Source organism: Mercenaria mercenaria, chromosome 11 (assembly GCF_021730395.1).
Source record: "Mercenaria mercenaria strain notata chromosome 11, MADL_Memer_1, whole genome shotgun sequence".
NCBI lineage: Eukaryota > Metazoa > Mollusca > Bivalvia > Venerida > Veneridae > Mercenaria > Mercenaria mercenaria.
Genome location: NC_069371.1, coordinates 67,869,811 through 67,897,596, shown reverse-complemented (window position 1 = coordinate 67,897,596; position 27,786 = coordinate 67,869,811). Strand labels below are relative to the sequence as shown.

General features: G+C 34.3%; 1 protein-coding gene across 1 annotated transcript; it reads right to left on the bottom strand.

Annotated features, from left to right (window-relative positions):
- Positions 1–1,488: 1,488 nt before the first annotated feature.
- Positions 1,489–27,786, bottom strand: LOC123531951 (glycosyltransferase-like domain-containing protein 1). Its single transcript, XM_053518167.1, has 8 exons — positions 27,705–27,786; positions 13,104–13,297; positions 12,013–12,180; positions 9,166–9,822; positions 8,139–8,248; positions 3,388–3,493; positions 2,894–2,968; positions 1,489–1,504 (listed from the first exon to the last, which is right to left on the bottom strand). Exons 1-8 carry the CDS (start codon positions 27,732–27,734, stop codon positions 1,489–1,491), a joined length of 1,356 nt encoding a protein of 451 aa, XP_053374142.1. The 5' UTR covers positions 27,735–27,786.

The following is a 27,786-nucleotide window of genomic DNA, read 5'->3' as shown; positions in this document are numbered from 1 at the left end:
CTATCTTTTTACTAGCCATCCTTGCTATACTTAAATAATGTATTTCTTTTTCAAATGTCTACTATTCTCCATTTGTGTATCCCTCCTCCTCTCTTTCTCAAGTACTATTCAATCAAATATCTGATTTGACTTTTCCAAATTATCAAAAAGTTCATATATCACAAAGTCTATTTTCACTATTCACTTATATCACAGTCTCTATTTCACTCTAATTATTCTACGCCTTTACCTCTTATCTATATCTTGCTTTTTTTGCAAAGTCTTTACTTTCAGAATTCTTCAAATTCTTTTCTCTATCTTTAAATTTCTACATCTCTCGTCTAAACTGAACGTCTATTCCCTATTTCATTCACTTATACTGATATCCAACTACTATTCATCTACAGTAGATATCACTTGTGCTACAATTCTACAGTCCATATAAGTCTTTTGTGCATTCACTTCAACAGTCTGTATTGCACTATCATGTAAGCTTAATGACTAAGTATCAACTTTCTTTAACAAGTATTTCAATTTAATTTCATTCAAATTTTCAAATTTATTTCAAGGTTCACACCAATTTCACTTCACTATTTCATCAATTATCTCCCTTTTCTAGTAATATATTGACTATCCTTTCTCAATGACTATCCATTAATCAATCTGCAGTACAATTTCAATGTAACACCGCAAAATATTCAACTGAATTAAATTTGTTTCAAAGTATAACAGCAGTTATTTCTCTTTCAATTTACTACTGATAAGCTTTGGGCTTTATTGACTAAGGTTCCCTTTTTTGTATTGTATACTTCACTATTACAATTTATTTCATTTATTATTTCTCACGAAGTGCTTTGAAATTCAACAAAGAAGTCTATTTTTCAATTTTTCAGATTATAGTAATGCTGATGAACCAATTAGGCTTTCAATGATGCTGCCTTATTAAGGTATTCAATTCAATTCAATACCGATATATAAAAATATCCGCACGCTATGTCGACTATGTCGCGATGGCCATAAGCTATTTTAACTATATATCTAAAGCAAGTTTAGTATTGAAATAAATTTATTTATTTCAATACAAAAGCATTCTGTATCCCCAAATCAGATACTACTGAATTTCTAAATTTATTTGCCGTATTAATCAGCTGAGCTCAACTATTTTTCTCAATTTCTGAAATTAATTGAAATTTGTAATTCAAATTTATTGATCAATTTCAGAATCTATTACTATTTCTGAAAAATGAAATGTTTATTTCAAATTCAGCTACAGTGCTCATAAATTTCTCCAGTCTATATTTTATAAACCAATGTACAACAGGACTATTCTCAAATTATCAACACAATGTCATGTATTATGTTTATCAAACACAATTTTTATTTATTTGCTTTATTGTCAAATATATTTCATCACTCAAAATATCATATTTTATTTATCAAGTCTAATAACCTGAAAATAAGAATAATTTATTTCATTTATGTCTAATTATCTGTTCTGTTTCTCTTTCTTCAGTTCTGTCTACCACTGAAAAACAAATACATGTATACACAATTGACAAGATAGGTAAATATAGGTCACACCTGTCAAACTATGATTTTCAGAAAATACAACCACCTGACTAAAGTCACATGACCTGAGATCCAATGAAAATACACTAAAGGAAAGTGTCACTGATATCACAATCAATCGAAATCTACAACCAGCAAGTGTAGTAAAATTCTATGAATGAAATATCACAATGGCCAACTGAGTATCACAAAGGTCAACCAAATAACCTTCCAATGAAAAAAATATGTAAACAACAAAACCTGACTCAATTCAGCTGAAACCTTGTGAATTTAGAATTTATTTTGCACTGTAATTGCGGTCTACATGAAACTGCCGGTTTAAGAGGATTAAAAGAAAGACTAATAAAGATAGTATCAGATATATTAATCAAAAGAGGAGATTTTTCATGCAAAGAGAACCGCCACCATGTTTATTACTTGAAAATGTGATTGTGGTGAATTTCTCTCACTTTCTTTACAATTGACACACTATAAAATAATTACACCCTGGGTCACAGCCTTAACTGATTAAAATAACTTTAACGAAAAGATACTGGTTCGAAAATCACTTGGCTCGATGTAAATTATCGTTTCTAATTGACAATATTCTATCACGGCTCGTACCGAGAGTAAGTAATACTGAAACTGACAACTATATTCACTATATATTCAAATATAGGTCTATATTCTAACTCAATCACTTAATTTGGTAGAAAACTCTTCGACTGTCTATAAAACAGTTTACTTAATTACAGTTTAAGTCTGTTTTCTAATTTTTTCACTTAAAGTTGAAAAATTACAAAAATGTGACCCAGGAAAAATTTATATACCGACTCACCAACTCTTGGTACACAAAAAGATCACTAGCCACTGACTGTCCTAATAAATAAACACTGATCACAGTCTGAAATGTTCCACCGGATCTTGAATCTTGCACGGATGTTGAAGCATAACGTCTGTAGATCCTCCACCATAAACAAATAGCACGACACGTTGAAGATGTTCTAACCATACGAGACAGGATGTCGAATAACGTCTTTAGATTCTACCACATTGTACCAGGCTACGTACCAATATGCTCCACTTTATCGTCGGGGCTTCGACACAATCAATCAAACTGTTAACTTCCAGAAATAGATCTGTAAAATACTTAAAAGTTTGTTTCATACACGATTTTCACGTTGGGCGCCATTCTAGTAGAGACGAAACTATACAGTTCGGGGTTTCTACTACTTTTAATTTTCTATATAATCTTCTTCTATATGTGTAACACATGTATCAATCTGTCATCATGTAAACTATGATACAGTCTTTTTAAATGTCTCTTCTCTTTACATATACATACTATCTCTGAATGGAATATTACTGTATTATCTCTGAATGTCTCTTAACACTTAACTGTTTATCATCAAACCACTCGAGACGTGTAACATGTCCGGGTCTGAAACATACATAACAACAATAGTAAAAGATAGGTATGATATCAAACGGATATCATACAGATAATCATATATCATACATATAATAGATATCATACATACTATAGATATCAATTACGCTATAAACCATACCGTTTTACTTGAACATTTACATTATACTAAGTAGAACCATTAATCAATTTGTTGTTCATTTAAAAGTTATCGGTTATACATTAATTACACAACAGATTATAAATGATTTAAAAACAATATTAAACATATATCATTATTGTTATCTAGTGGTCCAGTGGTCTGTATAGTGGCTAATACCTAGTGTTTCAAGTAACTGGCAAACTGCACTGATCTTGACTTCAATCACTCTATTCCTTCACACTAAAACACATGTATATAAAAACAATAGAATACTGACAATATAGCATACCTTATTTGTAGAATAAACACCCACATTACATGTAACAACTCTCTCCAGTCTTCTGTCTGCTCACACCTGTGCCTGTGTACCAACACCCCCAAGAGCTGTAACTGTGCTGTAATGTGAATAGTGTGATATTCATGCTAGATGTTAAAACAGAAGTAAATGGCAGTTGTAGACCTGCGATTACAGAACTTTACGCGGATTCCAGAAAGACAGAAAGAACGCGTAAAATGAACGAATACAACAATATCAACCGAACCAGAAATAATACAAATCCATCGATATAATGTAATAACATTATACGAACCCAATTCCTATATCCAAATAGACCATACAAACTTATAAAAAGTAAAACACTTGTTAAACCACTTTGCCTTGCTAACAAGAAATTAAACATGGTGGTCTCTACCGCAAACCAATCCTGAAGATAACCAATTTCAAGTTTTTAGAGATGATAGAACTAGTGGTAAAGGGGGTGGTGTAATGTTGGCTGTTCCTAATAGATTTGTTTGTGAGGAACAACCTGACTTAAAGACTGACCCAGATTGCAACAAAGTTTGGACAAAATTAAGCATTCCAGGGGTCAAATCTATTTATCGGCATTTTACAAACCTCATGAAATTGATCAAAATAGCCCGTTGTCCTTGTGGAACTCTTTGCAGAATGTACCTAGAAATAGCATAGTTTGGCGATTTAAACATGCCTGATATAGACTGGACGTCTGTTAGGGATTCTTGTAAATCTAAATCATTATATGAACAATTCTTGGAAAATCTTACAAATTTCAACCTGGATCAGGTAGTAAAAGAACCGACAAGAGAAAACAATGTTCTTGATTTATTCTTGACACATCAACCTTCTCAAGTTCATTCCACCAAAATATTACCTAGTCTTGGATCGTCAGATCTTAATATTGTCTTTCATGAAATGAACATCAAAATTGGCAGACCTCGGCAAGTAAAACGTGAAATCAAACAATTTAAAAAAGCCAACTGGGATTCATTCAAGTCTGATCTCAATGAATACTTTAATAATGTTTTTGTTAAACTCTCATCTAATGACCCAAACATATTGTGAGAAAAATTTAAAAATAAAATCAATGAATTATCGAGCAAATATATACCAACTAAAATGACTAAACCCAGAAGTGATCTTCCCTGGGTAACAAAAAAGATCATTAAAATGATACATAAAAGAGATAAATTACATACTAAATGTAAAAATGCTAATGGAAAAGAACGATACAGCAAAATGAGACAGCGACTTACTTTTCTTAAAGCCACCATCCAAAGAGAAATACGAAAATCTTATTGGGAATATTTAGAATCGGTAATCTTTTCTAATGACTCAGAATCTGGTAAAAACAAAAAAAAATCTATTCTTTTGTAAAACATAAAAAAGCAGACAATCATGGTGTAGCACCTTTAAAATCTGAAGGTAAAACTTATACCAAACCATATGATAAAGCAACAATTCTTAACAAACAATTTGAATGTGTTTTCTCAAACCTAAACCAGTCAGTCTTCAACAACTTTGTGAATTAAACCTCTTTGAAAGTGACAAATTTCAACAAGTTAATAAAATGTCTGACACTGATATAACTGTAGAAGGTGTTTTGAAAATGCTCAAGAATCTAAATCCCAACAAGGCGTCTGGTCCGGATCCCATGGAAAATATGGCCTCTATAGAGGTCACAAGGTTTTTCTATTATTTGACCTACTGACCTAGTTTTTGATGGCACGTGACCCACTTTCTAACTTGATTGAGATATCATCAAGGTGAACATTCTGACAAATTGTCATGAAGATTTCATGAAATATATGGCCTCTAGAGAGGTCACAAGGTTTTTCTATTTTTAGACCTACTGACCTAGTTTTTGACCGCACGTGACCCAGTTTCGAACTTGACCTAGATATCATCAAGATGAACATTCAGACCAACTTTCATACAAATCCAATGAAAAATATGGCCTTTAGAGAGGTCACAAGGTTTTTCTATTATTTGACCTACTGACCTAGTTTTTGATGGCACATGACCCAGTTTCAAACCTGACCTAGATATCATCAAGGTGAACGTTCTGACCAATTTTCATGAAGATCTTGTGAAATTTATGGCCTCTAGAGAGGTCACAAGGTTTTTCTATTTTTAGACCTACTGACCTAGTTTTTGACCGCACGTGACCCAGTTTCGAACCTGACCTAGATATCATCAAGATGAACATTCAGACCAACTTTCATACAGATCCCATGAAAAATATGGCCTTCAGAGAGGTCACAAGGTTTTTCTATTATTTGACCTACTGACCTAGTTTTTGAAGGCACGTGACCCAGTTTCGAACCTGACCTAGATATCATCAAGGTGAACGTTCTGACCAAAATTCATGAAGATCTTGTGAAATATATGACCTCTACAGAGGTCACAAGGTTTTTCTATTTTTAGACCTACTGACCTAGTTTTTGACCGCACCTGACCCAGTTTCGAACTTGACCTAGACATCATCAAGTCGAACATTCTGACCAATTTTCATGAAGATCCATTAAAAATTATGGCCTCTATAGAGGTCACAAGGTTTTTCTATTTTTAGACCTACTGACCTAGTTTTTGAAGGCATGTGACCCAGTTTCGAACTTGACCTAGATATCATCAAGATGAACATACTGACCAACTTTCATAAAGATCCCATGAAAAATGTGACCTCTAGAGTGGTCACAAGCAAAAGTTTACGGACGCACGGACTGACGGACGGACGACGGACACCGCACGATCACAAAAGCTCACCTTGTCACTTTGTGACAGGTGAGCTAATAAAAACAAGAGCACCACCTTGAGGGTGCAGATGCTCATTTGATTTTTTTGTCTCTGTATAATAGAAATATAGTCCTACCCATGATTTTCTAAGTCCAAAAAGGGCCATAATTCTTGCAAAAAGCAATACAGAGTTATGGTACTTGTTGTGCAGAGTTAGCTTTTAGTGGTGAATAACTGCTCTGAGTTTTAAAACAATAGCTTTGACCGTTAAGGAGAAAGGTTGACCTAAACGCAAAACTTAATCAAGAAATCTGATTTTCTAAGTCAAAAGGGGCCATAATTCTTGCAAAAAGCATGATGGAGTTATGTTTCTTGCTGTATTGGGTCAGTTTATGATGGTGAACTAGTGTTGCAATTTCAAAGCAATAGCTTTGACAGTTTAGGAGAAAAGTTTACCTAAACATAAAACTTAACCAATAAATCTGATATTTTCTAAGGCCAAAAGGGAGCATAATTCTTGCAAAAAGCAGAAAGGAGTTATGTTTCTTGCTGTACAGGGTCAGCTTATGATGATGAACAAGTGTTGCAAGTTTTAAAGCAATAGCTTTGATAGTTTAGGAGAAAAGCTGACCTAAACACAAAACTTAACCAAGAAATTTGATTTTCTAAGTCCAAAAGCAGCCATAATTCTTGCAAAAAGCAGGATGGAGTTATGTTTCTTGTTGTACAGGGTCAGCGCTATTGATGGTGAACAAGTGTTGCAAGTTTCAAAGCAATAGCTTTGATAGTTTAGGAGAAAAGCTGACCTAAACATGAAACTTAACCAGACAACACCAATGCCTACGCCAATCAAGTGATGATAATCACTCATCATTTTTTTTTCAAAAAATCAGATGCGCTAAAAGGACTGCAAAAAGTTAAAACACAAGTTATTTATCGTTACAACAAAGGAATTAAATCTTGAAAAAAAATCTTAAGTCAAAACAAAAATCCTTACCAGTAGATATATTAGGTCAAAATACACCTCACAATTGGATGTAACATGCATGTTGTACTACAGAAAAGTGATCTTGATTTTTCCCTATGACCAGTAATGAAAACATTACAATATAAGCTATTTATAGTTACAACAAAGGGAAGTAATTCATGATTCTTGTGCATGACACTCCGTCTCATAATGGTAAACAATTATGCCAAGTTACATAAAAATCCCTCTGTGCATGAAAAAGAAATGCTACGGACAAAATCATTTTTGTATCTGACATTTGACCTCTAAGTGTGGCCTTGACATCAGACCTAGGGATCTGGTTCTAGCCCATAACACTTTGCCTCATGGTGGTGAATATTTTTGCCAAGTAACATCAAAATCCTTCCATGCATGAAGAAGAAATGCTTCGGACAAAGTTGTCATTCTTGTATCCTTTGACCTCTGTGACCTTGACCTTAGACCTAGGGACCTGGCTCTTGCACATGACACTCCGTCTCATGATGGTGAAAAATTGTTCCAAGTTACATCAAAATCCCTTCATGCATTAAGAAGAAATGCTTCAGACAAAATCATTATTAAATTTGATCTTTGGCCTCTGCGATCTTGACATTTGAGATAGGAACCTGTGGTTTGCGCATGATACTCAATCTCACTGAGGTTAACATTCATGCCAAATATAAACAAGATTGATCCAAACATGTCAAAGTTATGATTCGGACAAATAAATCCGTAGGGACGCACACAGCGATGTACAATCAAATGCACAAACACCGAACAGCCATTTGTATGACTATGTCCTCGCTTCCGCAAGCGTGCTGGACAAAAATTACCAATTAAATTTTTATGTTGAGTCATAATCCTAAATTAAAAGTTAGGAAGAGGGAAATTAAAAGAGAAACAGCCTTTATACATTTATACTTGAACTTCATAACTGTCTCAACACATTAAACATTTTCACAGAAATGAATGGGGCAGATCAACTCAATAGGCTTTTAACAAACTGTTAAAGTCAACCAGTTACCTGGAACTTCTGAATACATTTCACCCAGTACTGAAATTCTGAAGTCAAGACCGTCATTATGTAAGCGTGTCAAAACGTTGAAAAATGTCTGCGGGTCTTTGTCATGTTCCCTGTAAAATTTTTAGAACAGGACATATATCAGACATTCAGGTTCAACAACTCAATGACTAGCATTAATTCAGGTACAATCTGTCCAAGCAATTTGCCAAATCAAGTCATTCTCAAAATTTGAAATACACTTTGATAGTTTTTCATAAGGTACAGACAATATGTTCAATGTGTGTAAGATTATTTAAAGTAAAGGACCTGCACTGAAAAGGTGGCTGGACTTAGCAACAACATTTTATAGCTCTCATTCAATGCAATTTAATGTAATTAAGAAATAATTTTTAGCAAAACAGTGCTTTATCACTATTTATACACGATGGGCGGTTATACGTCGGACGTAATAATTTCACGAAGGCGCAGCCCGAGTGAAATTATTTCGGACGACGTATAACCGCCAGAGTGTATAAACAGTGATAAAGCACTGTTTTGCTATAAATTATTTCGATTCTAATATGTTCTTTATTGTAAAATTTATATCAAATATGATGGAACTGTTTCTTCACGCAAGCATGGCACCAATAGTAGGTATTTGTTAAAACACGCCAGGATCGGAAACGGTAGTACGTCTTGGGGCAGAACTCAGTTTGAGCGTAAATTATTGCGAATTATTCAGCAATGCGAATAACTAATTCAGTATGTGTACAAATTAATCAAAACATTTGTGCAATGTGACATTTTGTTTCAAACATGTTATTATATGAAATATTTCATGAAATTTGAAAGGGCTATTTCTTGATGCGTACATGTCGTTAAATATCACGTTGGCGTGACGTCAACATAACATCGTTGTGATGATTAAAGCATTGTTAGCCATATTAGAATGTACAATAAAGTGTTCATTAAAATGTTTGTAAATTTTTAGCTATACAGAATGCTTAGGTTCAACATTATCTGTAAATGCCTAAGTCACATCACTTACCATCTGTGAGGCCAAAGGATATGCAAAGGTTGTGTATGTTCCATCATTTTGCTCTTCTTTGCTGGTAATTCCTCAGCTGCATCGGAGTACTTTCTACTTTGTGCATTACAATTTTCAACTTTAGCATCAGATCTATCTTCTACCTTTTCCCCTATATCAGTTATACCTTCAACTGTTTCAGTTTTACCTTCACCTGTGTCGGTTTTAACTACAATTGTATCAGATTTATCTTTATTTGTATCTGATTTTACGGTCAAGTTAGATGCACGGCTATCCTCAATATCACAATTTAAAGATTCAGTTAACACCTTGGGAACTATTTCTTTGCTTTCTGTACCATTTACAGTATTTGGTTTCTGCAAGGAGTCTTTACTTTCCCTCTTCATCTCAACATTCATATCTGAGTTACCTTCACATATTTCCATATCATTTTGTGAACAATCATCAAAATCTTTATTTCTTGAATCATGTGGTTGAGAATTGTTATCAAGTGTTGGAAAGATGATCGGATAATGAAGAACATGACATTTTGATCTGATCTGTTCTACTATTCCCTTTGGTCGATGGTCTGGTATCAGCTTCAGGTGAGAGTTTATGTTGCTCAGGAAAGAGTCCATATTGTATTTTGAGTTGAATAAAACTGCATCTGCAACAATACTGAAAAGGAACAAAGCAAATTACATGTAGCTTGTGTGTCAACATCTATTTTGCATAAAGTTTCTTTTGGTAAAAAATATAGCACTATTAGCACAGATCTAAACTTCTAGTCACAGACGACATATATACCTTAGAATTCTAGATGTGACCTTGACCCTCAAAAGGTATGGGCCAGAGACCTTGGCATAACACATAAATTCATTACTGAAAACATTTTTATTTTTCAATTGATAAATGATAGGATTACAAACAGCGTTTGAAACAGACTCAGTGTACTTTTTTAATCTCTAAGTATGAAAATGGTAATTTCTTGTCTGGATAGTACATGTATGTCTTTACAGGCAAACAAACAAACATTCCTGTTAATTTCTGGTTATAACTAAACTGGCAATCTATCATATATATTTTCTTTACCTTGAAAGTATGTGGTTATATCCAATTTGAAAATGGATATCTATTATGTTGTTTCCTTACCCATGAAAGTATCTGGTTATATCCAAACTGGAAATCTATCATGTTGTGTTCTTACCCATGAAAGTATCTGGTTATATCCAAACTGGAAATCTATCATGTTGTTTTTTTACCCATGAAAGTATCTGGTTATATCCAAACTGGAAATCTATCATGTTGTTTTCTTACCCATGAAAGTATCTGGTTATATCCAAACTGGAAATCTATCATGTTGTTTTCTTACCCATGAAAGTATCTGGTTATATCCAAACTGGAAATCTATCATGTTGTTTTCTTACCTTGAAAGTATCTGGTTATATCCAAACTTGAAATCTATCATGTTGTTTCCTTACCTTAAAGTATCTGGTTATATCCGAACTGGAAATCTATCATGTTGTTTCTTTACCTTAAAAGTATTTGGTTATATCCAAACTGGAAATCTATCATGTTGTTTTCTTACTTTGAAAGTATCTGGTTATATCCAAACTGGAAATCTATCATGTTGTTTCCTTACCTTAAAGTATCTGGTTATATCCAAACTTGAAATCTATCATGTTGTTTTCTTACCTTGAAAGTATCTGGTTATATCCAAACTGGAAATCTATCATGTTGTTTCCTTACCTTGAAAGTATCTGGTTATATCCAAACTGGAAATCTATCATGTTGTTTCCTTACCTTAAAGTATCTGGTTATATCCAAACTGGAAATCTATCATGTTTCCTTACCTTGAAAGTATCTGGTTATATCCAAACTGAAAATCTAGCATGTTGTTTCCTTACCTTATAGTATCTGGTTATATCCATACTGGAAATCTATTATGTTGTTTTCTTACCTTGAAAGTATCTGCTTATATCCAAACTGGAAATCTATCATGTTGTTTCCTTACCTTAAAGTATCTGGTTATATCCAAACTGGAAATCTATCATGTTGTTTCTTTACCTTAAAGTATTTGGTTATATCCAAACTGGAAATCTATCATGTTGTTTTCTTACTTTGAAAGTATCTGGTTATATTCAAACTGGAAATATATCATGTTGTTTCCTTACCTTGAAAGTATCTGGTTATATCCAAACTGGAAATCTATCATGATGTTTCCTTACCCTTAAAGTATCTGGTTATATCAAAACTGGATATCTATCATGTTGTTTCTTTACCTTGAAAGTATTTGGTTATATCCAAACTGGAAATCTATCATGTTGTTTTCTTACTTTGAAAGTATCTGGTTATATTCAAACTGGAAATCTATGATGTTGTTTCCTTACCTTGAAAGTATCTGGTTATATCCAAACTGGAAATCTATCATGATGTCTCTTTACCTTGAAAGTATCTGGTTATATCCAAACTGGAAATCTATTATGTTGTTTCCTTACCTTGAAAGTATCTGGTTATATCCAAACTTGAAATCTATCATGCTGTTTCCTTACATTGAAATTATCTGGTTATATCCAAACTGGAAATCTATCATGTTGTTTTCTTACCTTAAAGTATCTGGTTATATCCAAACTGGAAATCTATCATGTTGTTTCCTTACTTTGAAAGTATCTGGTTATATCCAAACTGGAAATCTATCATGTTGTTTTCTTACCTTGAAAGTATCTGGTTATATCCAAACTGGAAATCTATCATGTTGTTTCCTTACCTTAAAGTATCTGATTATATCCAAACTGGAAATCTATCATGTTTTCTTACCTTGGAAGTATCTGATTATATCCAAACTGGAAATCTATCATGTTTTCTTACCTTGAAAGTATCTGGTTATATCCAAACTGGAAATCTCTGTTCTGTTGTTTTCTTACAGGATATACCAACTGATTCTCGTGGAAATAAATCACTTTATGTAAAGCTGCCAAATCAGGTCTCAAGGCAGTGAGTTCTGCCAAATTTAGCACAGAGCTTGTAAATAGTGTCCTGTAAAACCACAAAAATCTATAAATATATAACATCTGAAAGGCACAAAGTCAAAGGAAGTATTTAGTTTTTGATACAAAGATACAAGAATTACATCATTAAACATTATACATATAATTTTGTTTGTTTGTTTTGGGTTTACCGCCGTTATTCAACAGTATTTCAGTCATATAACAGCGGGCAGTTAACCTAACCAGTGTTCCTGGATTCTGTACCAGTACAAACCTGTTCTCCACAAGTAACTGCCAACTTCCCCACATGAATCAGAGGTGGAGGACTAATGATTTCGGACACAATGTCGTTTATCAAATAATCACGGAGAACATACGCCCCGCCCGAGGATCGAACTCACGACCCCGCGATCCGTAGACCGATGCTCTACCTACTGAGCTAAGCGGGCTGGCTTATACATATAATATTTGCTATGATTGGTTAAACTTCATTTTTAACAGCTTTTAGCTAACCTACCCAGAGTTCCTGTATTCTGTACAGGTATTTATTTTTTTCCACCAGCAAGAGACAATTTCCCCACATGAATCAGAGGTGGTGGCAGAAAGATATCTTGTGTCAAACTGGCAAGAAAACATTCCATGTCCAGCAATGTCTTGTCAAGATTATAAAACCAGGTTGGCCACACCCTATTGAACTGGTTGTGTGTGTGTGTGTGGGGGGGGGGGGGGGGGGGAGGCAGCACATTGGAATTGAATGCTATCATTTTAGCTATATAATTGAATAGTACTGTTTTTGCTGAACATCAAGCTTGAAAGTATAAAATTCCTCATATTGCTATATAATTTACAATTTTCTAATCATTGAAATAAACTTAATAATATTCATATGAACTATAACAATTTTTTTTTAAATCAGATTTACATGTATACTAATCTTAACTATTTCAGAAACAACAGACATAAAAACTTTACCTAAAGTTGTGTTCTCTTGGTATAGCTTGACTGAACCACAGGGCTGATGTTCGAGCCTTCCAGTGCCATTTCTTGCCAGGAAGTGTCATCAGTTCTGTACCTGGAACTTCCTTGTGTAGAAGATCTATCAGTTGCTTATGTGAGCCCGCATAAAATGGCTCTATCAGAAGAATTTTTACCTTTTCCATAAGTTTCTGAAAAAAATATACAAATTACTCTTCATACAATATATAACTTACTGATACATTAAGGTATACTAGGACTAAATTTTATATTTGATAATATGAGCAAATACTATATTTTATAGTTTATGTAAAAAAACCTAACAAGTTCATTTGTATTAACAGTACTATAAATTAGGTTTACAATAGTACACACTTATTAAATACATATAATTAAAGACTTAATGAACTTTTTCTACCACTAAACTAGATGCCTACAGGCAACATGTCGAGCCCATCCTTTGACCCCTAACTGTGACCTTGACCTTTGAGACAGGAACCTGGGAATTGAACAAGACACTCTGTCTCACTGAGTTAAACATTCATGCCACATATAAACAAGATTCCTCAGTGCATGTCAAAGTTATGGGCCAGATTTAAGATCTGACATGACCTTTGGCCTCCAACTGTGACCTTAAACTTGGAAATAGGAACCTGGAGTTAGCATATGACACTCCGTCTCATTGCGTTAAACATTCATGCCAACTAAAAACAAGACTGCTCCATGCATGTCAAAGTTATGGTCCCGACAAACAAATCCAAACGGACACATGCACAGACGCACATACACCGGACAGCCATTTGGACGACTATATGTCACCAGACAGCCATTCGGACGACTACGTCTTCATTTCCGCAAGGGGGGGGGGGGGGGGGGGTCAAGAAAAACTAGAAGTTTTTTAACCTTCTGTTTCTGCCTAACATTTAGTTATATAATATTATGTGAGACTATAATACAATTAATCTGTAGATTTAGTAAAGATATGTGAATCTGATGAGGATTTTGTATTTTTAAAGATAGAATGTGTTAGTAAAAGATGGGCACTGAATATCTTTAAAAATCTTTGCCTATCTTTTTAACAAGTGCAAGTTTGAATTCATACGCCTTTTTGTTACTTCATTTTTACTTCCTGAATTCATTTAAATTCTTGGTATGACTCATTTACTAAATTAAATATAAATTTAAATTATTATGTTATTATAATAATTTATTTTGAAGGATAACAAAGGGCTTAGTTGTTAACATTCTAATTTTTACATGCTTAGGCAAGTGAAATAGTTTCTGACAAGTTTAAAGCCAATCAGCTAAAAATAGGCAAACATGAAAAATAATACATTAACAAGAAATACAAAGAAATGAAAAGATTGGACAGTTTTGCCTACATGTTGCAAAAATCAGCTATGTCTTCATTTTTCAGTTGCAAAACAAGTTGAGCATTGTGAATGCTTTCAAAGAAAACTCATCCTGTGCAACCAAATTTGCAAACCCAAAGAGCATTGAACCAAATGTGACAATTTAAGAATACAGTATTTTTGCAGAGAAGTCCAAAATTTTTGTTAGAAAATATTATCTGGGCGGGTAAAAATCCTACGATGATTAGATAACCTGTATGACATTATGTGACATAAATTGAAACACTGTTCTAAAAGGAAAAAAATACATTTATACAATGCAAAATTATTTTTTGTTGCCTGCATCGATATCACAAGTATGAGGGTTGTCCCTGAAAATTGCAAACTTTCTTTGTTAGATCTGTTTTGAAAATAAGCGACATATCAAATAATTATTTTAACTGATGTTATTTCAATATATACTCAACAGGACTATAGAGTTTAAAATTAAATATCTGTCATTATTTGAGTATTTTTTAAATAATGGATGACAGTCAGTGCTAGTCCGCCCATGCTCAGTTTTCCTCCTACAGTAAAAGCTACTTGCTCTTAAATTCATGTACATGTAACTTACCCTATATACATCTCACAGGATTAAAATTTATTTTGTCGTTAAAGACTATGTGTGGCACCTAAGTATGTTACATTAAAATAGTGACATAATTTTAAAAATAATGGTCAAACGCATTTTCAGAAATGGATTTATATACAAACAAAAAATCTTTTTAAAGGTGGATAATCAGATTTTGGCCATGTAACGGATTTGTTCGAAACTTTAGCATCTGATCATTTACACTCATTTATGTTCACTTAACACTTAATACAAATTAGATTTTCACTGGATGTATTTTTAAAATTTCATTTTCCTATCCTGGTTGCCCAACCAAGATAGAGTTATTTTATCATAAGTATAAATTTGATAAACATACTTTGCCTAAGAAAATGTATAAATATTAGACATATTGTAATATATTTGTAAAATATTTGCATTAAAAATTATGTATTTAGATGGAATTAATTAGAAACGCAAGTTTGAAAACTTTTTATTACCTCCCTTTGCCTATCTTGGTGGTTGCGCAACCAAGATAGATTGGAAATAAATGAATTCAGAAGCTACACACAACTTTAAAACTTGCATTTTGGTTCAGATTGTTCAATAGTTGATATGTCTATCAAATGCAAATGAAAAACTAGACATTGTATCGAAATAAAAAGAAATACCCAGCTTTTTATATACTTTCATATTAAAGGGGAGTATTTAAAAATTTTATAAAAATAATAAAATATACATTTCAAATAGGAATCTAACTCTATGTAATCGGTCTTTTTGTTCCTTAAATAATTCTCTACCAGAATATAAAACAAGAGGACCATGATGGTCCTGAATCGCTCACCTCTTCCCACATGACCCAGTTTTGAGTATGACGTCATTATTTGACATAGTGACCTAGTTTTTGAGCTCATGTGACCCAGTTTTGAACTTGACCTAGATATTATCAAGATAAAAATTCTGACGAATTTTCAAGAAGATCCATTGCAAAATATGGTCTCTACAGAGGTCACAAGGTTTTTCTATTATTTGACCTATTGACCTAGTTTTCGAAGGTACGTGACCCTGTTTTGAACTTTACCTAGATATCATCAAGGTGAACATTCTGACCAATTTTCATGAAGATCTCATGAAAAATATGGCCTCTAGAGATGTCACAAGGTTTTTCTATTTTTATACCTACTGACCTAGTTTTTGACCGCACGTGACCCAGTTTCGAAACTGACCTAGATATCATCAAGGTGAACATTCAGATCAATTTTCATGAAGATCCATTGAAAAATATGGCCTCTAGAGAGAAAGATTTTAATAATTTTAGACCTACTGACCTAGTTTTTTACCGCAGTTGACCCAGTTTCAAACTTAACCTAGATATCATCAAGATGAACATTCAGACCAACTTTCATACAGATCCCATGAAAAGTATGGCCTCTAGAGAGGTCACAAGGTTTTTTTATTATTTGACCTACTGACCTAGTTTTTTAAGGCACGTGACCCAGTTTCAAACTTGATCTAGATATCATCAAGGTGAACATTCTGACCAATTTTAATGGAGATCCATTCACAAGTATGGCCTTTAGAGAGGTCACAAGGTTTTTCTATTTTTAGACCTGCTGACCTAGTTTTTGTCTGCACATGACCCTGTTTCGAACTTGACCTAGATATCATCAAGATGAACATTCAGACCAATTTTCATACAGATGCCATGAAAAATATGGCCTTTAGAGAGGTCACAAGGTTTTTCTATTATTTGACCTACTGACCTAGTTTTTGAAGGCACATGATCCACTTTCGAACTTGACTTAGATATCATCAAGATGAACATTCAGACCAACTTTCATACAGATCCCATGAAAAATATGGCCTCTAGAGAGGTCACAAGGTTTTTCTATTATTTGACCTACTGACCTAGTTTTTGAAGGCACGTGACCCACTTTCGAACTTGACCTAGATATCATCAAGGTGAACATTCTGACCAATTTTCATGAAGATCTCATGAAATATATGGCCTCTAGAGAGGTCACAAGGTTTTTCTATTTTTAGACCTACTGACCTAGTTTGAGACCGCACGTGACCCAGTGTCGAATTTGACCTAGATATCATCAAGATGAACATTCAGACCAAGTTTCAGACAGATCCCATGAAAAATATGGCCTTTAGAGAGGTCACAAGGTTTTTCTATTATTTGACCTACTGACCTAGTTTTTGATGGTACGTGACCCAGTTTCGAACCTGACCTAGATATCATCAAGGTGAACGTTCTGACCAATTTTCATGAAGATCTTGAGAAACATATGGCCTCTAGAGAGGTCACAAGGTTTTTCTATTTTTAGACCTACTGACCTAGTTTTTTAAGGCATGTGACCCAGTTTCAAATCTGACCTAGATATCATCAAGGTGAACATTCTGACTAATTTTCATGAAGATCTTGTGAAATATATGGCCTCTAGAGAGGTCACAAGGTTTTTCTATTTTTAGACCTACTGACCTAGTTTTTGAAGGCACGTGACCCAGTTTCGAACTTGACCTAGATATCATCAAGATGAACATTCTGACCAACTTTCATAAAGATCCAATGAAAAATGTGACCTCTAGAGTGGTCACAAGCAAAAGTTTAGGGACGCACGACGGACACCACGCAATCACAAAAGCTCACCTTGTCACTTTGTGACAGGTGAGCTAAAAAGTAAAAATTGTCGTTAAATGTTGATTAAATGTGATTGACCACCTTTAAAAGATAAAATCAAATTAGACATAAAATAAAGAAAAATTATATATGGGTTGTTTTCCTAAACAGTTTAAAGGCAGTAATGTAACCTATTTCAGTTACTTTTTCAAGCATTTTATAACCTGTATTAGTTATAAAATAAAGTTAACACAGGTAAGTTATTAAAAAAAAAGCCTTTTTGCTGTTCTCACAAAGTGACCTATAAAGAGAAATTAGAAGCAAACTGTGGTTAATCAAAGTATCTTTTAGTCTGCTCATGTCACCTGATAAGCATAATGGGATGTTAAGAGTTTTATAGCTTTAATACTTTAGCGTAAAACTTTATCAGCCTTGCGTAAAAAATTTTACTGCATAGCCAGGGATTGAATTTAGCAGTCGCTAACTCGCAAAATTCGAGTAAGAATAAAAAAATGTGAGTAGAAAATCATGGCACTCAAATATTTTTGCGATCACGTTCGAAAATCTGGGAATTCGCTCAAACTGTCCTTTCCTCTTTTAAAACTCCTTTGGGGCAGTTTATTTACAGATAATCATGTGACTGCTTGTAGACGCTTGTCGCTTTATACTAATTATCAGAAATCTAAGTAAGCGTCTAGGCAATATTTCTTTTCATTTTGGTTTGTAATTTGCAAAGATCTGCGAAATCGAGAGGAAAATAACATGTTTCTTGGTGCAAAAAGGCCCGCGGAGATCTAAAATGCTAGCAAAACTAGGGGCAGTGACCTGAGAAAAACTTTCAAAAGTTCAAAGAATCATTGAGTACTTTGGTTCGTATCGTACTTTCAAAACCAGAAAGTCCCCGGCCTGTCCGGACCATGAACTGTTTATATGAAACCAAACAACAACAAAACAACTTAATAAATTCAGCACTTAAACAGCTTTTAAATAATTGCTAGTGGAACCCATCATTTTGCAAGTGGAAAAAAATTTGCTAGTGGAAAAAAAAGTTAAATTCGATCCCTGATAGCTGGAAAGATAAAACTTCAAGGATTCAGGAAATAATTGCATTAGTCTCATTCAAAGGAGGATCGAATTGGCACAGGAGGGCTTTGTAATATTTTATGATAACTGAAACAAGTTATGAAAGTATAAGCAATAACTCAAATGGGTTATAAACTGCGATAACTTGAAACAGTTACACCCCTGACTGTTAAAATAGTGAAAACGAAATACAAAAATGTAAACGGGTGTTGATTTTGCCAGATTCTATATACGCGGAAATCTAAAGTGACAGGCAAAATCAAATAATAAAATTTAAAGTATAGAATATTTTTTAAAATCCTTTTGAGCTATTATTAAGAATATAAAACTCTGATTGTCTGCCAATTTGAAAAAAATATAATATATTTAGTATGGTTTTGGAAAGAAAAACCGGTTTTGATTTCGCTTGTTTCTTTAAAGATACTAACCCAGAATGGATGATCAATAACACGAAATAATAGGGTAGGCATAAAAAAACGCTATTTCAAGTGAAATAAGTAAGTTTACAATAACATTTATGCATGTCCTAACATAAATTTGATGCTTCTTAAATACTTCCCTAATCCTAGCCTATCCTCATAGATTTGTCTACGAATACAGAACTTCCGTAATCCTAGAATCGGAGGCTAGGATTACGGTACCGTAACTGTAGCCATTGCCTTAATTTTAGGCAGTGGCTAGAGAACCGGAATCGGTTCCCTAGACAGCAAACTTATTCATCCGGAACCAGTTCTCTAACCAAAATACCTGCATAGGCTAGGGCACCAGAATTTTATTTCTATGCATTATGTTCCTTGGGAAGTGTCAAGCATATCATTATCTTAATAAATTTTAGCATGCCCTTGCATTTATCTGTGTTTACTGTCTCCAAAAGTGTACATGCTGCATACCGTGTCTACCATATTGGAATGATATGAACAAGTACAAATGAATGCGTGAAAACTACTTTGCTGTTTTTAGATTTTATTTGCTTTAAACATGAACTATGTTTGAATTATTCAAATATAAAATAATATTGATTTGTATCTGCGACATGTTTACAGCTTTACAAACTAATTTAATTGCCATTAAAACTTCATACAGATTCTTTCACCACTTTAAATAGTGGTTTGTAACACCTTGGCATTTCACATTCGAAGACATTTGTTTCAATTGTTTGTTTTATTGTACTGTATCTTTTAAGTTTTAATAATTTCAGCTTGCTCTATTGCCGACGATTTCCACATTCATTCGTACTTGTTTATTTTATCATTTCAATATGGTGGACAGTATGCGTTGAATACAGTTTTGGAAACACAAATAAAATGAAAGGGTATGGCTTGCTGAAATGGTAAAATTAATTAAGATAATAACCTGTATGATACTTACCAAACATGACGAAATGAATTTCGACAGCTTTATGCATAGAAATAAAGTTCCGGTTCTCTAGCCTATGCATGGTACTTTGGCTAGAGAATCAGTTCCAGACGAATAAATTCGCCGTCTAGGGAACCGATTCCGGTTCTCTGGCCAATGCCTTATTTTAACACGATATCGCTAGAATATAATAAAGGTAGGTTTAACTGTTTAAATTAAAGTAGCTCTATATCGTATATTTTACGTGTAAGAAAACGCTACATTCTACCAGGGGCGTCGGAAGTGGGGCCGCAGGGGCCGCGACCGCGGCCCCAATAATTTGCCCAAAAACGATTTTTTGTAAATTCATAAGTTGGAGTCGCAGGTCCGCGGACCCAATATTTTGTATAGTATATTAAATTTTGCTTCGCGTTAAACAATACACGCTGTCCAGATTAGTGTGTTACCGTGGTGACGGTGACACGATCGGGGGTGTTAATTGGAGTCATACACACGTGTCCGTGATTTGACTTAATTACGCATGAACAAATCAGTATGTTTTTAATTGGCATGTCTTTAGTCAATATAACGTTTAAGCTATACCCAGCCGCAAAGATCTAAGGTATTAACTTATAAAATTCAGAAAAAATAATTATCATGTTTTTAGTTAATGAAAGAGGTAAGTGTTAAGATTTATCACACCGCTAAGATGTAAGGAATTAATTACATAAATTGGTTTTACTTAAAAAAATGATATTTCAAACAAAAATAAGAAATGAATGTAACATGAAAGATTATTGTTCAATACCATTAAATACAAAAAAACCCTCTTTTAATTAATAATGTATAACGCAATACAAAGAATGCATGTATGTTTTTTTATGCCCCCACTTTGGGGGGGGGGGGGGGGGGGGATATAGATCTGTCCGTCCGTCCTTTCGAAAATGTTGTGTCGCGCGTAGCTCTGAAAGTATTTGATGTAGAGTCACAAAACTTTACAGGAATGTTGGTCAGCATGTGTAGTTGTGCACCTGGGGTTTCGCGTCCGGATTCATTCAGTCATGTAGAAGTTATGGCCCCTGACTTTGTAAAAATTGGTCATTTTAATGTTGTGTCGTGCCTAGCTCCAAAAGTATATGACCTAGAGTCACAAAACTTTACAGGCACGTTGGTCAGCATGTGTAGTTGTGCACCTGGGGTTTCGCGTCCGGATTAACCCAGACATGTAGGAGTTATGGCCCCTGACTTAGTAAAAAATTGGTCATTTTAATGTTGTGTCGCGCATAGCTCCAAAAGTATTTGACCTAGAATCACCAAAGTTTACAGGAATGTTGGTCAGCATGTGTAGTTGTGCACCTGGGGTTTCGCGTCCGGATTCATTCAGTCATGTAGCAGTTATGGCCGCTGACTTTGTAAAAAATGGTCATTTTAATGTTGTGTCGTGCCTAGCTCCAAAAGTATATGACCTAGAGTCACAAAACTTTACAGGCATGTTGGTCAGCATGTGTAGTTGTGCACCTGGGGTTTCGCGTCCGGATTCATCCAGTCATGTAGGAGTTATGGCCCCTGACTTAGTAAAAAATTGGTCATTTTAATGTTGTGTCGCGCATAGCCCCAAAAGTATTTGACCTAGAATCACCAAAGTTTACAGGAATGTTGGTCAGCATGTGTAGTTGTGCACCTGGGGTTTCGCATCCGGATTCATTCAGTATTGTAGGAGTGCTGGCCCCTGACTAATGTCATGTAGTGGGAGCATCTGTGTCCCATGGACACATTTCTAGTTTTGTTTTGTTTGTTTGTTTTGGGTTTAACGCCGTTTTCAACAGTATTTCAGTCATGTAACGGCGGGCAGTTAACCTAACCAGTGTTCCTGGATTCTGTACCAGTACAAACCTGTTCTCCGCAAGTAACTGCCAACTTCCCCACATGAATCAGAGGTGGAGGACTTATGATTTCAGACACAATGAAATCATTAGTCCTCCACCTCTGATTCATGTGGGGAAGTTGGCAGTTACTTGCGGAGAACAGGTTTGTACTGGTACAGAATCCAGGAACACTGGTTAGGTTAACTACCCGCCGTTACATGACTGAAATACTGTTGAAAACGGCGTTAAACCCAAAACAAACAAAGAAAAAAAACATACATGCATTCTTTGTATTGCGTTATACATTATTAATTAAAAGAGTTTATTAAACTTTATTTTGCTTATAGTCATGTAAATAGTAAGAAAATACTGGAGACTTGAGATGCGATTCAGTACCCTTAAATGCATCAGAACTCGCCATTTATGATCCTGTTTTAAAAAAAATTCAGGGGGAGGTCCCCCTTACCCCAATCCCGTACCTACCCCCCCCCCCCACCCCTACCCCCTCGCGGCCCCAATATCTAACACCTTCCGACGCCCCTGTCTACTGAAGTTAGGGCCCATCAGTGGTTCCACTAGACCTGAAAACCCAAGAGTCCCAGGACCCTTGGGCCCAAATTTTGAAGGGTCCTTTTCCAAAATACAGGAGTCCTGTCCCAACACGTCCATATAATTGACTATATTTTTTTTAGTAATACGTAGATCTTTACCTAAGAAAACAATAAACCCAAGATCATGTTACAGCATAATAAAACTGTCAGTTTCAGGTCATATATTGTAAACTAATATTTATCAAAATTCATGTTATTTTGATTAGGTTTTTCTTCTATGTTTCATTTAATTTTTAATAACAGAACAGTGCTATAACACTCTATGAAAATGTATCCAACATGTACTATCCGGATACTGGTACACTTTCGGAATGTCACCGGAAAGTAGTTTTTGCTCAGTTTACTTGGCAAACTAAGCTGAATCAGAGATAGTTCCTCAAATAATTATGCTACTTATCATTAAAAACTGCATTGAAAGTCAGTTTTTTTCAAGGAATTTTGGAAACATGCATCTAGATCTGCATATGACATCGGGTGTAATTAGACTCGTGAACGGACATTCTAATCTTATTTTTGCTTTCAAAATTCATCAAAATTTGTGAAGTTTCTTGTTGAAATTACGGTATGATCACTAAGCAATGGTCTAATTTAAGGTTTGCATGAAAAAATCTTGCAAGGCACTTTTCACACGCTCGGTAATCAGCTGCTTACGATAATTTAATAACTGGCGCCTTTTTTGACTGTCCACAGGATCAATACGCTTTATCAATTAATTTCAACACTTCATTGATTCTTGTTACCTATGTGCACTCGCCGTGACGTAACTTGCTGATAAAAAAATCAGCGAGGCATGTCTACAAGAGAAAGGGCAGGATTTAGCAGAAGATCAAAGGCAGGAGGGCATGACCGCGAGCGTTTATTTTGGAATACACGTGTCTATCGTGGAAATAGTTTTACTGAAGGAAATGAATGATAAGAGAAATGATTATCAAAGGAAAATGCCCCCGGGTCCCGAAGGACGCACAGGCAAGTATCATGCTGGGTCCTTTGAGGGTCTTTTGAAAATCTCCCGGGTCCGGACCCGGGGTCCCGGGTCAAATGGAACCCCTGGCCCATGCGAATAGGAGTGATCGCCGTGACGTCACACGCTAACATCTGTTTATCTGGTGGTTGGCAAAACACATTTTTTTACACCGTTTGCGTATGGAATCAGAATTTTTAATAACTTTTTTTGCTCATTTATGGATTTTCAAAATTCAAAAAGATTTGAAATACTATTAATTTTCATATTTTTGTATCCAAATATCTACTGTTTTAAATGACATCCAATTTTTAAAGCGGCATACTGTAGTGATGTTCAAAACTTTTAGAAAAACAGTGTAAGTTAAGCTTCATAATTGATCCATTTTATTTTGAAATAACAATTAAAAGTTAACAATAAATTGCTTGTTTTATAACCTTGCATTGATCAAAAAATTATTCAGATGTAATTTGTGTTTTAAGAAAGTTTAGATGTTAGAAAAACATCCCAGTTTACAAAAAAGCATGGACGATTGGCTTCTGCCCACCCAATCGCTGTCTTACCAGTTCTAACTAGAACTGTCACAGGAGTGACTCATACCCCCACCATACGGTCTTGTCACAGAAGAATGGCAACCATAAGAAATCTTAAAAATACTTAGTCTTTGGAGTACTTCATCCTGGGCTTCCACATGTAAGTAATACTAGTATAATACTAGTATAGTAATACCAGTAAATATATTAAATCTCTAATATTAGAGATACACTGAAAGTGAATACAAAAAAGTGTCTTACCGACCCATGTTACCACAGAAAAATGTATTTACTTTTTACACAGGACTTATAATAAAAAAGTTAGAAAAATACCTAAAATATTGAAAATCTAAAAATAAGATTTCTAAAAATAGACTAATTCCTGGAATTTAAGGTGAAGAAACTCCATACAAAAGTTAAAAAAAGGTTACTTCCCTTTGGCTCTAAGCCAATCAGAATGAGATATAGTGAAAATACATCAAAATTAACCTTAAATTCTAGGTAAAAGGGGACACAATTCAAGAAAAATTAGTGTCAGAGTTATGCACCTTGTGTCACATGATGTGGGTGATGAGGTGGAACATCTATTTTAAGTCTGAATCAAATCCATTCAGTAGTAACTGAGATATAGTGAAAATACATCAAAATTAACCTTAAATTCTAAGTAAAAAGGGGCATAATTCATGAAAAATTGGTGTCAGAGTTATGCACCTTGTGTCACATGATGTGGGTGATGAGGTGGAACATCTATTTTAAGTTTGAATCAAATCCATTTTGTAATAACTGAGATATAGTGAAAATACATCAAAATCAACCTTAAATTTAAAGTAAAAGGGGACATAATTCATAAAAAATTTATGTCAGAGTTAAGCACCTTATGTCACATGATGTAGGTGGTGTGGTGGAACAACTATTTTAAGTTTGAATCAAATCCATTTAGTAATAACTGAGATATAGTGAAAATACAACAAAATTAACCTTAAATTCTAAGTAAAAGGGGACATAATTCATGAAAACTTGGTGTCAGAGTTATGCACCTTGTGTCACATGATGTGGGCACATGATGTGGGTGATGAGGTGGAACATCTATTTTAAGTTTGAATCAAATCCATTCAGTAGTAACTGAGATATAGTGAAAATACATCAAAATCAACCTTAAATTCTAAGTAAAAAGGGGCATAACTCATAAAAAAATTGGTGTCAGAGTTATGCACCTTATGTCACATGATGTGGGTGATGAGGTGGAACATCTATTTTAAGTTTGAATCAAATCCATTTAGTAATAACTGAGATAGAGTGAAAATACAGCAAAATTAACCCTAAATTCTAAGTAAAAGGGGACATAATTCATGAAAACTTGGTGTCAAGAGTTATGCACCTTGTGTCACATGATGTGGGTGATAAGGTGGAACATGTATTTTAAGTTTGAATCAAATCCATTTGGTAATAACTGAGATAATAGATTTCGGGACGGGACGGGACGCGACAAAACTGACTCCTATATACCCCCCTCAAACATGTTTGGTGGGGGTATAAAAATAGAAAATACAACAGATTTGTATTATACAAACACAATCTCTCCTATTGGAAATAAAAAGTAAAATAATTAAATAAAGAATGTTGAACAGCTCCCAGAAAAGTTACAAATTAGCTATATAGCTAAATCTAGCTATATATAGCTATTTCTAGCTACAAAACCAATAACAATTGTTCAAAATATGTGAATATCAAACATAAAATAGTTATTATATACTCAACATCACTAATCTCGCGTCATCACTAATTTCGCGGTATTTGAGTTGCGCCACCTACGTGGTGTTTACCGGGGAAGTTCGTGGCCTATTTTACTCATGCTGGCGAAAAATGTTCCTACCTGCAGTTACATTGCTAAATATCTGTCAATATTTATTAAAATCGTATTTTTCACATATCTATTGCAAAAATCCATGAATTAAGCAAATATTTGCAATGTTTATAAGTTCGTTTACCAGTTGATCAGCATTTGTCCTCATTAATTATGCAAATTAAGTCCCGCCTATAGGTTAGAGGACACAAAATTTTACATAACATCCCCCAGCTACACAAAAATGAATGAAATATCGGTATCAGGCGAAACATCAAAACGTCTTAAGTCAACGGATTTTAGGGGGAGGAAGGGATGGGGGCCCCTGACCATCTCCTCAAAATAGACCCATGATACTGAGCAGTTAATTTTAACATGTTAGATAACTATCAAATAGAAAATATTAAGTAATAGTACGATTCTTAGGCTTCGCTACATTATGACCACGCCCGCGACTTTGTGATTTACTTGCAAAATATCTGGTGTGTCCGCTGCATAGAGGAGAATATTTTCGATAGTGCCAATGTAAACAGATAATATAAAACGTTTAAATTTGCTTTTAATGACTTTTGAGTGTTCCTGTTAGTTTGACTTAGATAGCTTTTCATTGTCTGAATTATATTTAGTGTTTTTAACCTATGACAGTTTGATTGACACAATTGTTGACCTATATCGCGACATTAGTGATGTGACGTCACATGATAACAATGGCTGACTATTGTTGTTCGAAGTACACATGGATGTTTCTTGAATGATATCTTATTCATTTTCACACAGTTATAGATGCATATGACATGAAATATTGTGGTAAAGACAAGAAATACACTGTTGTGTTGTTTCTTGTTTAATGTCGTTACGTCGAATGTCAAGTACCGCGACATTACAGATGAACGGTATACTATTTAAGTGGAGTATGAGACAAAAGACAATCACAAAGAATGGAGATCTATGCAGTTTCAGTTTCAATTCATGTTGCGAATTTCTGCGATAAGTCATTTATAAATTTGTCATATACACGTAGTCTAAATAATGAAACCTCGGGCAGACCGATTTTACATTTTGATATTTTACGTTGTCTACCTAGAGGTCTCAACCAGAAACAATCAAAACTGTGGTGGAAACTGTGGTCAATTGAAATTACGATTTATCTGTAGTCACGATTTTTCTTTAGCCCTTACTGCTTACCTGTTGTTTTAAATCATAAATAGTAAATAAAAAACATAAGAACAGGACATATTTATCAAGAATTTCTGTTGTAAAAAATTTAAACCTCTAACGTTTCAATCGTCTTCATGTAATGGCGGTCGGAGGCGTGACCAATGAAAACGCTTCGTTTATCGGTGATCGGCCATTTTCCAATATGTAGTACACTCGTGTTAAACCTTGGCTTTTTTTTTAACTGCCGTAGTTTGAATTTTTCTCAAGAAATCTCGGTAATATATACATCATTGAAAAGGAAAAATTACAGGCTTTCTATGTATGTATTTCTTTTTTTTATCCGTTGCATTATTATAACAAAATTCCCGCCCAACGGATTCCATTGGGTGTTACTTACGCAAAGAAGAGGACAGTGCTACCACATTCTTTACCTTTTCTGGTTTGTACTCGGAGGCGGATATCGACAAGTCAAAATAATATAACGATATTCAACTCTCGAGTACAATTATTTGGACTAATATACACGATGATTATCAAAAGTGAAAAATTCAGTAATGATTTATCGCAAAAATACTGCCGCAGTTATTGAAAATGTGACTATAAAGATCTTGGTTTTGTGTCATTGTCTTTCATCTTACAAACCTTTTGGACATGATTATGACCATTTTGCATCTTATTTTGACATATTTTGCCATATTGGTTTTATAGCTACTTCCGAGCATTT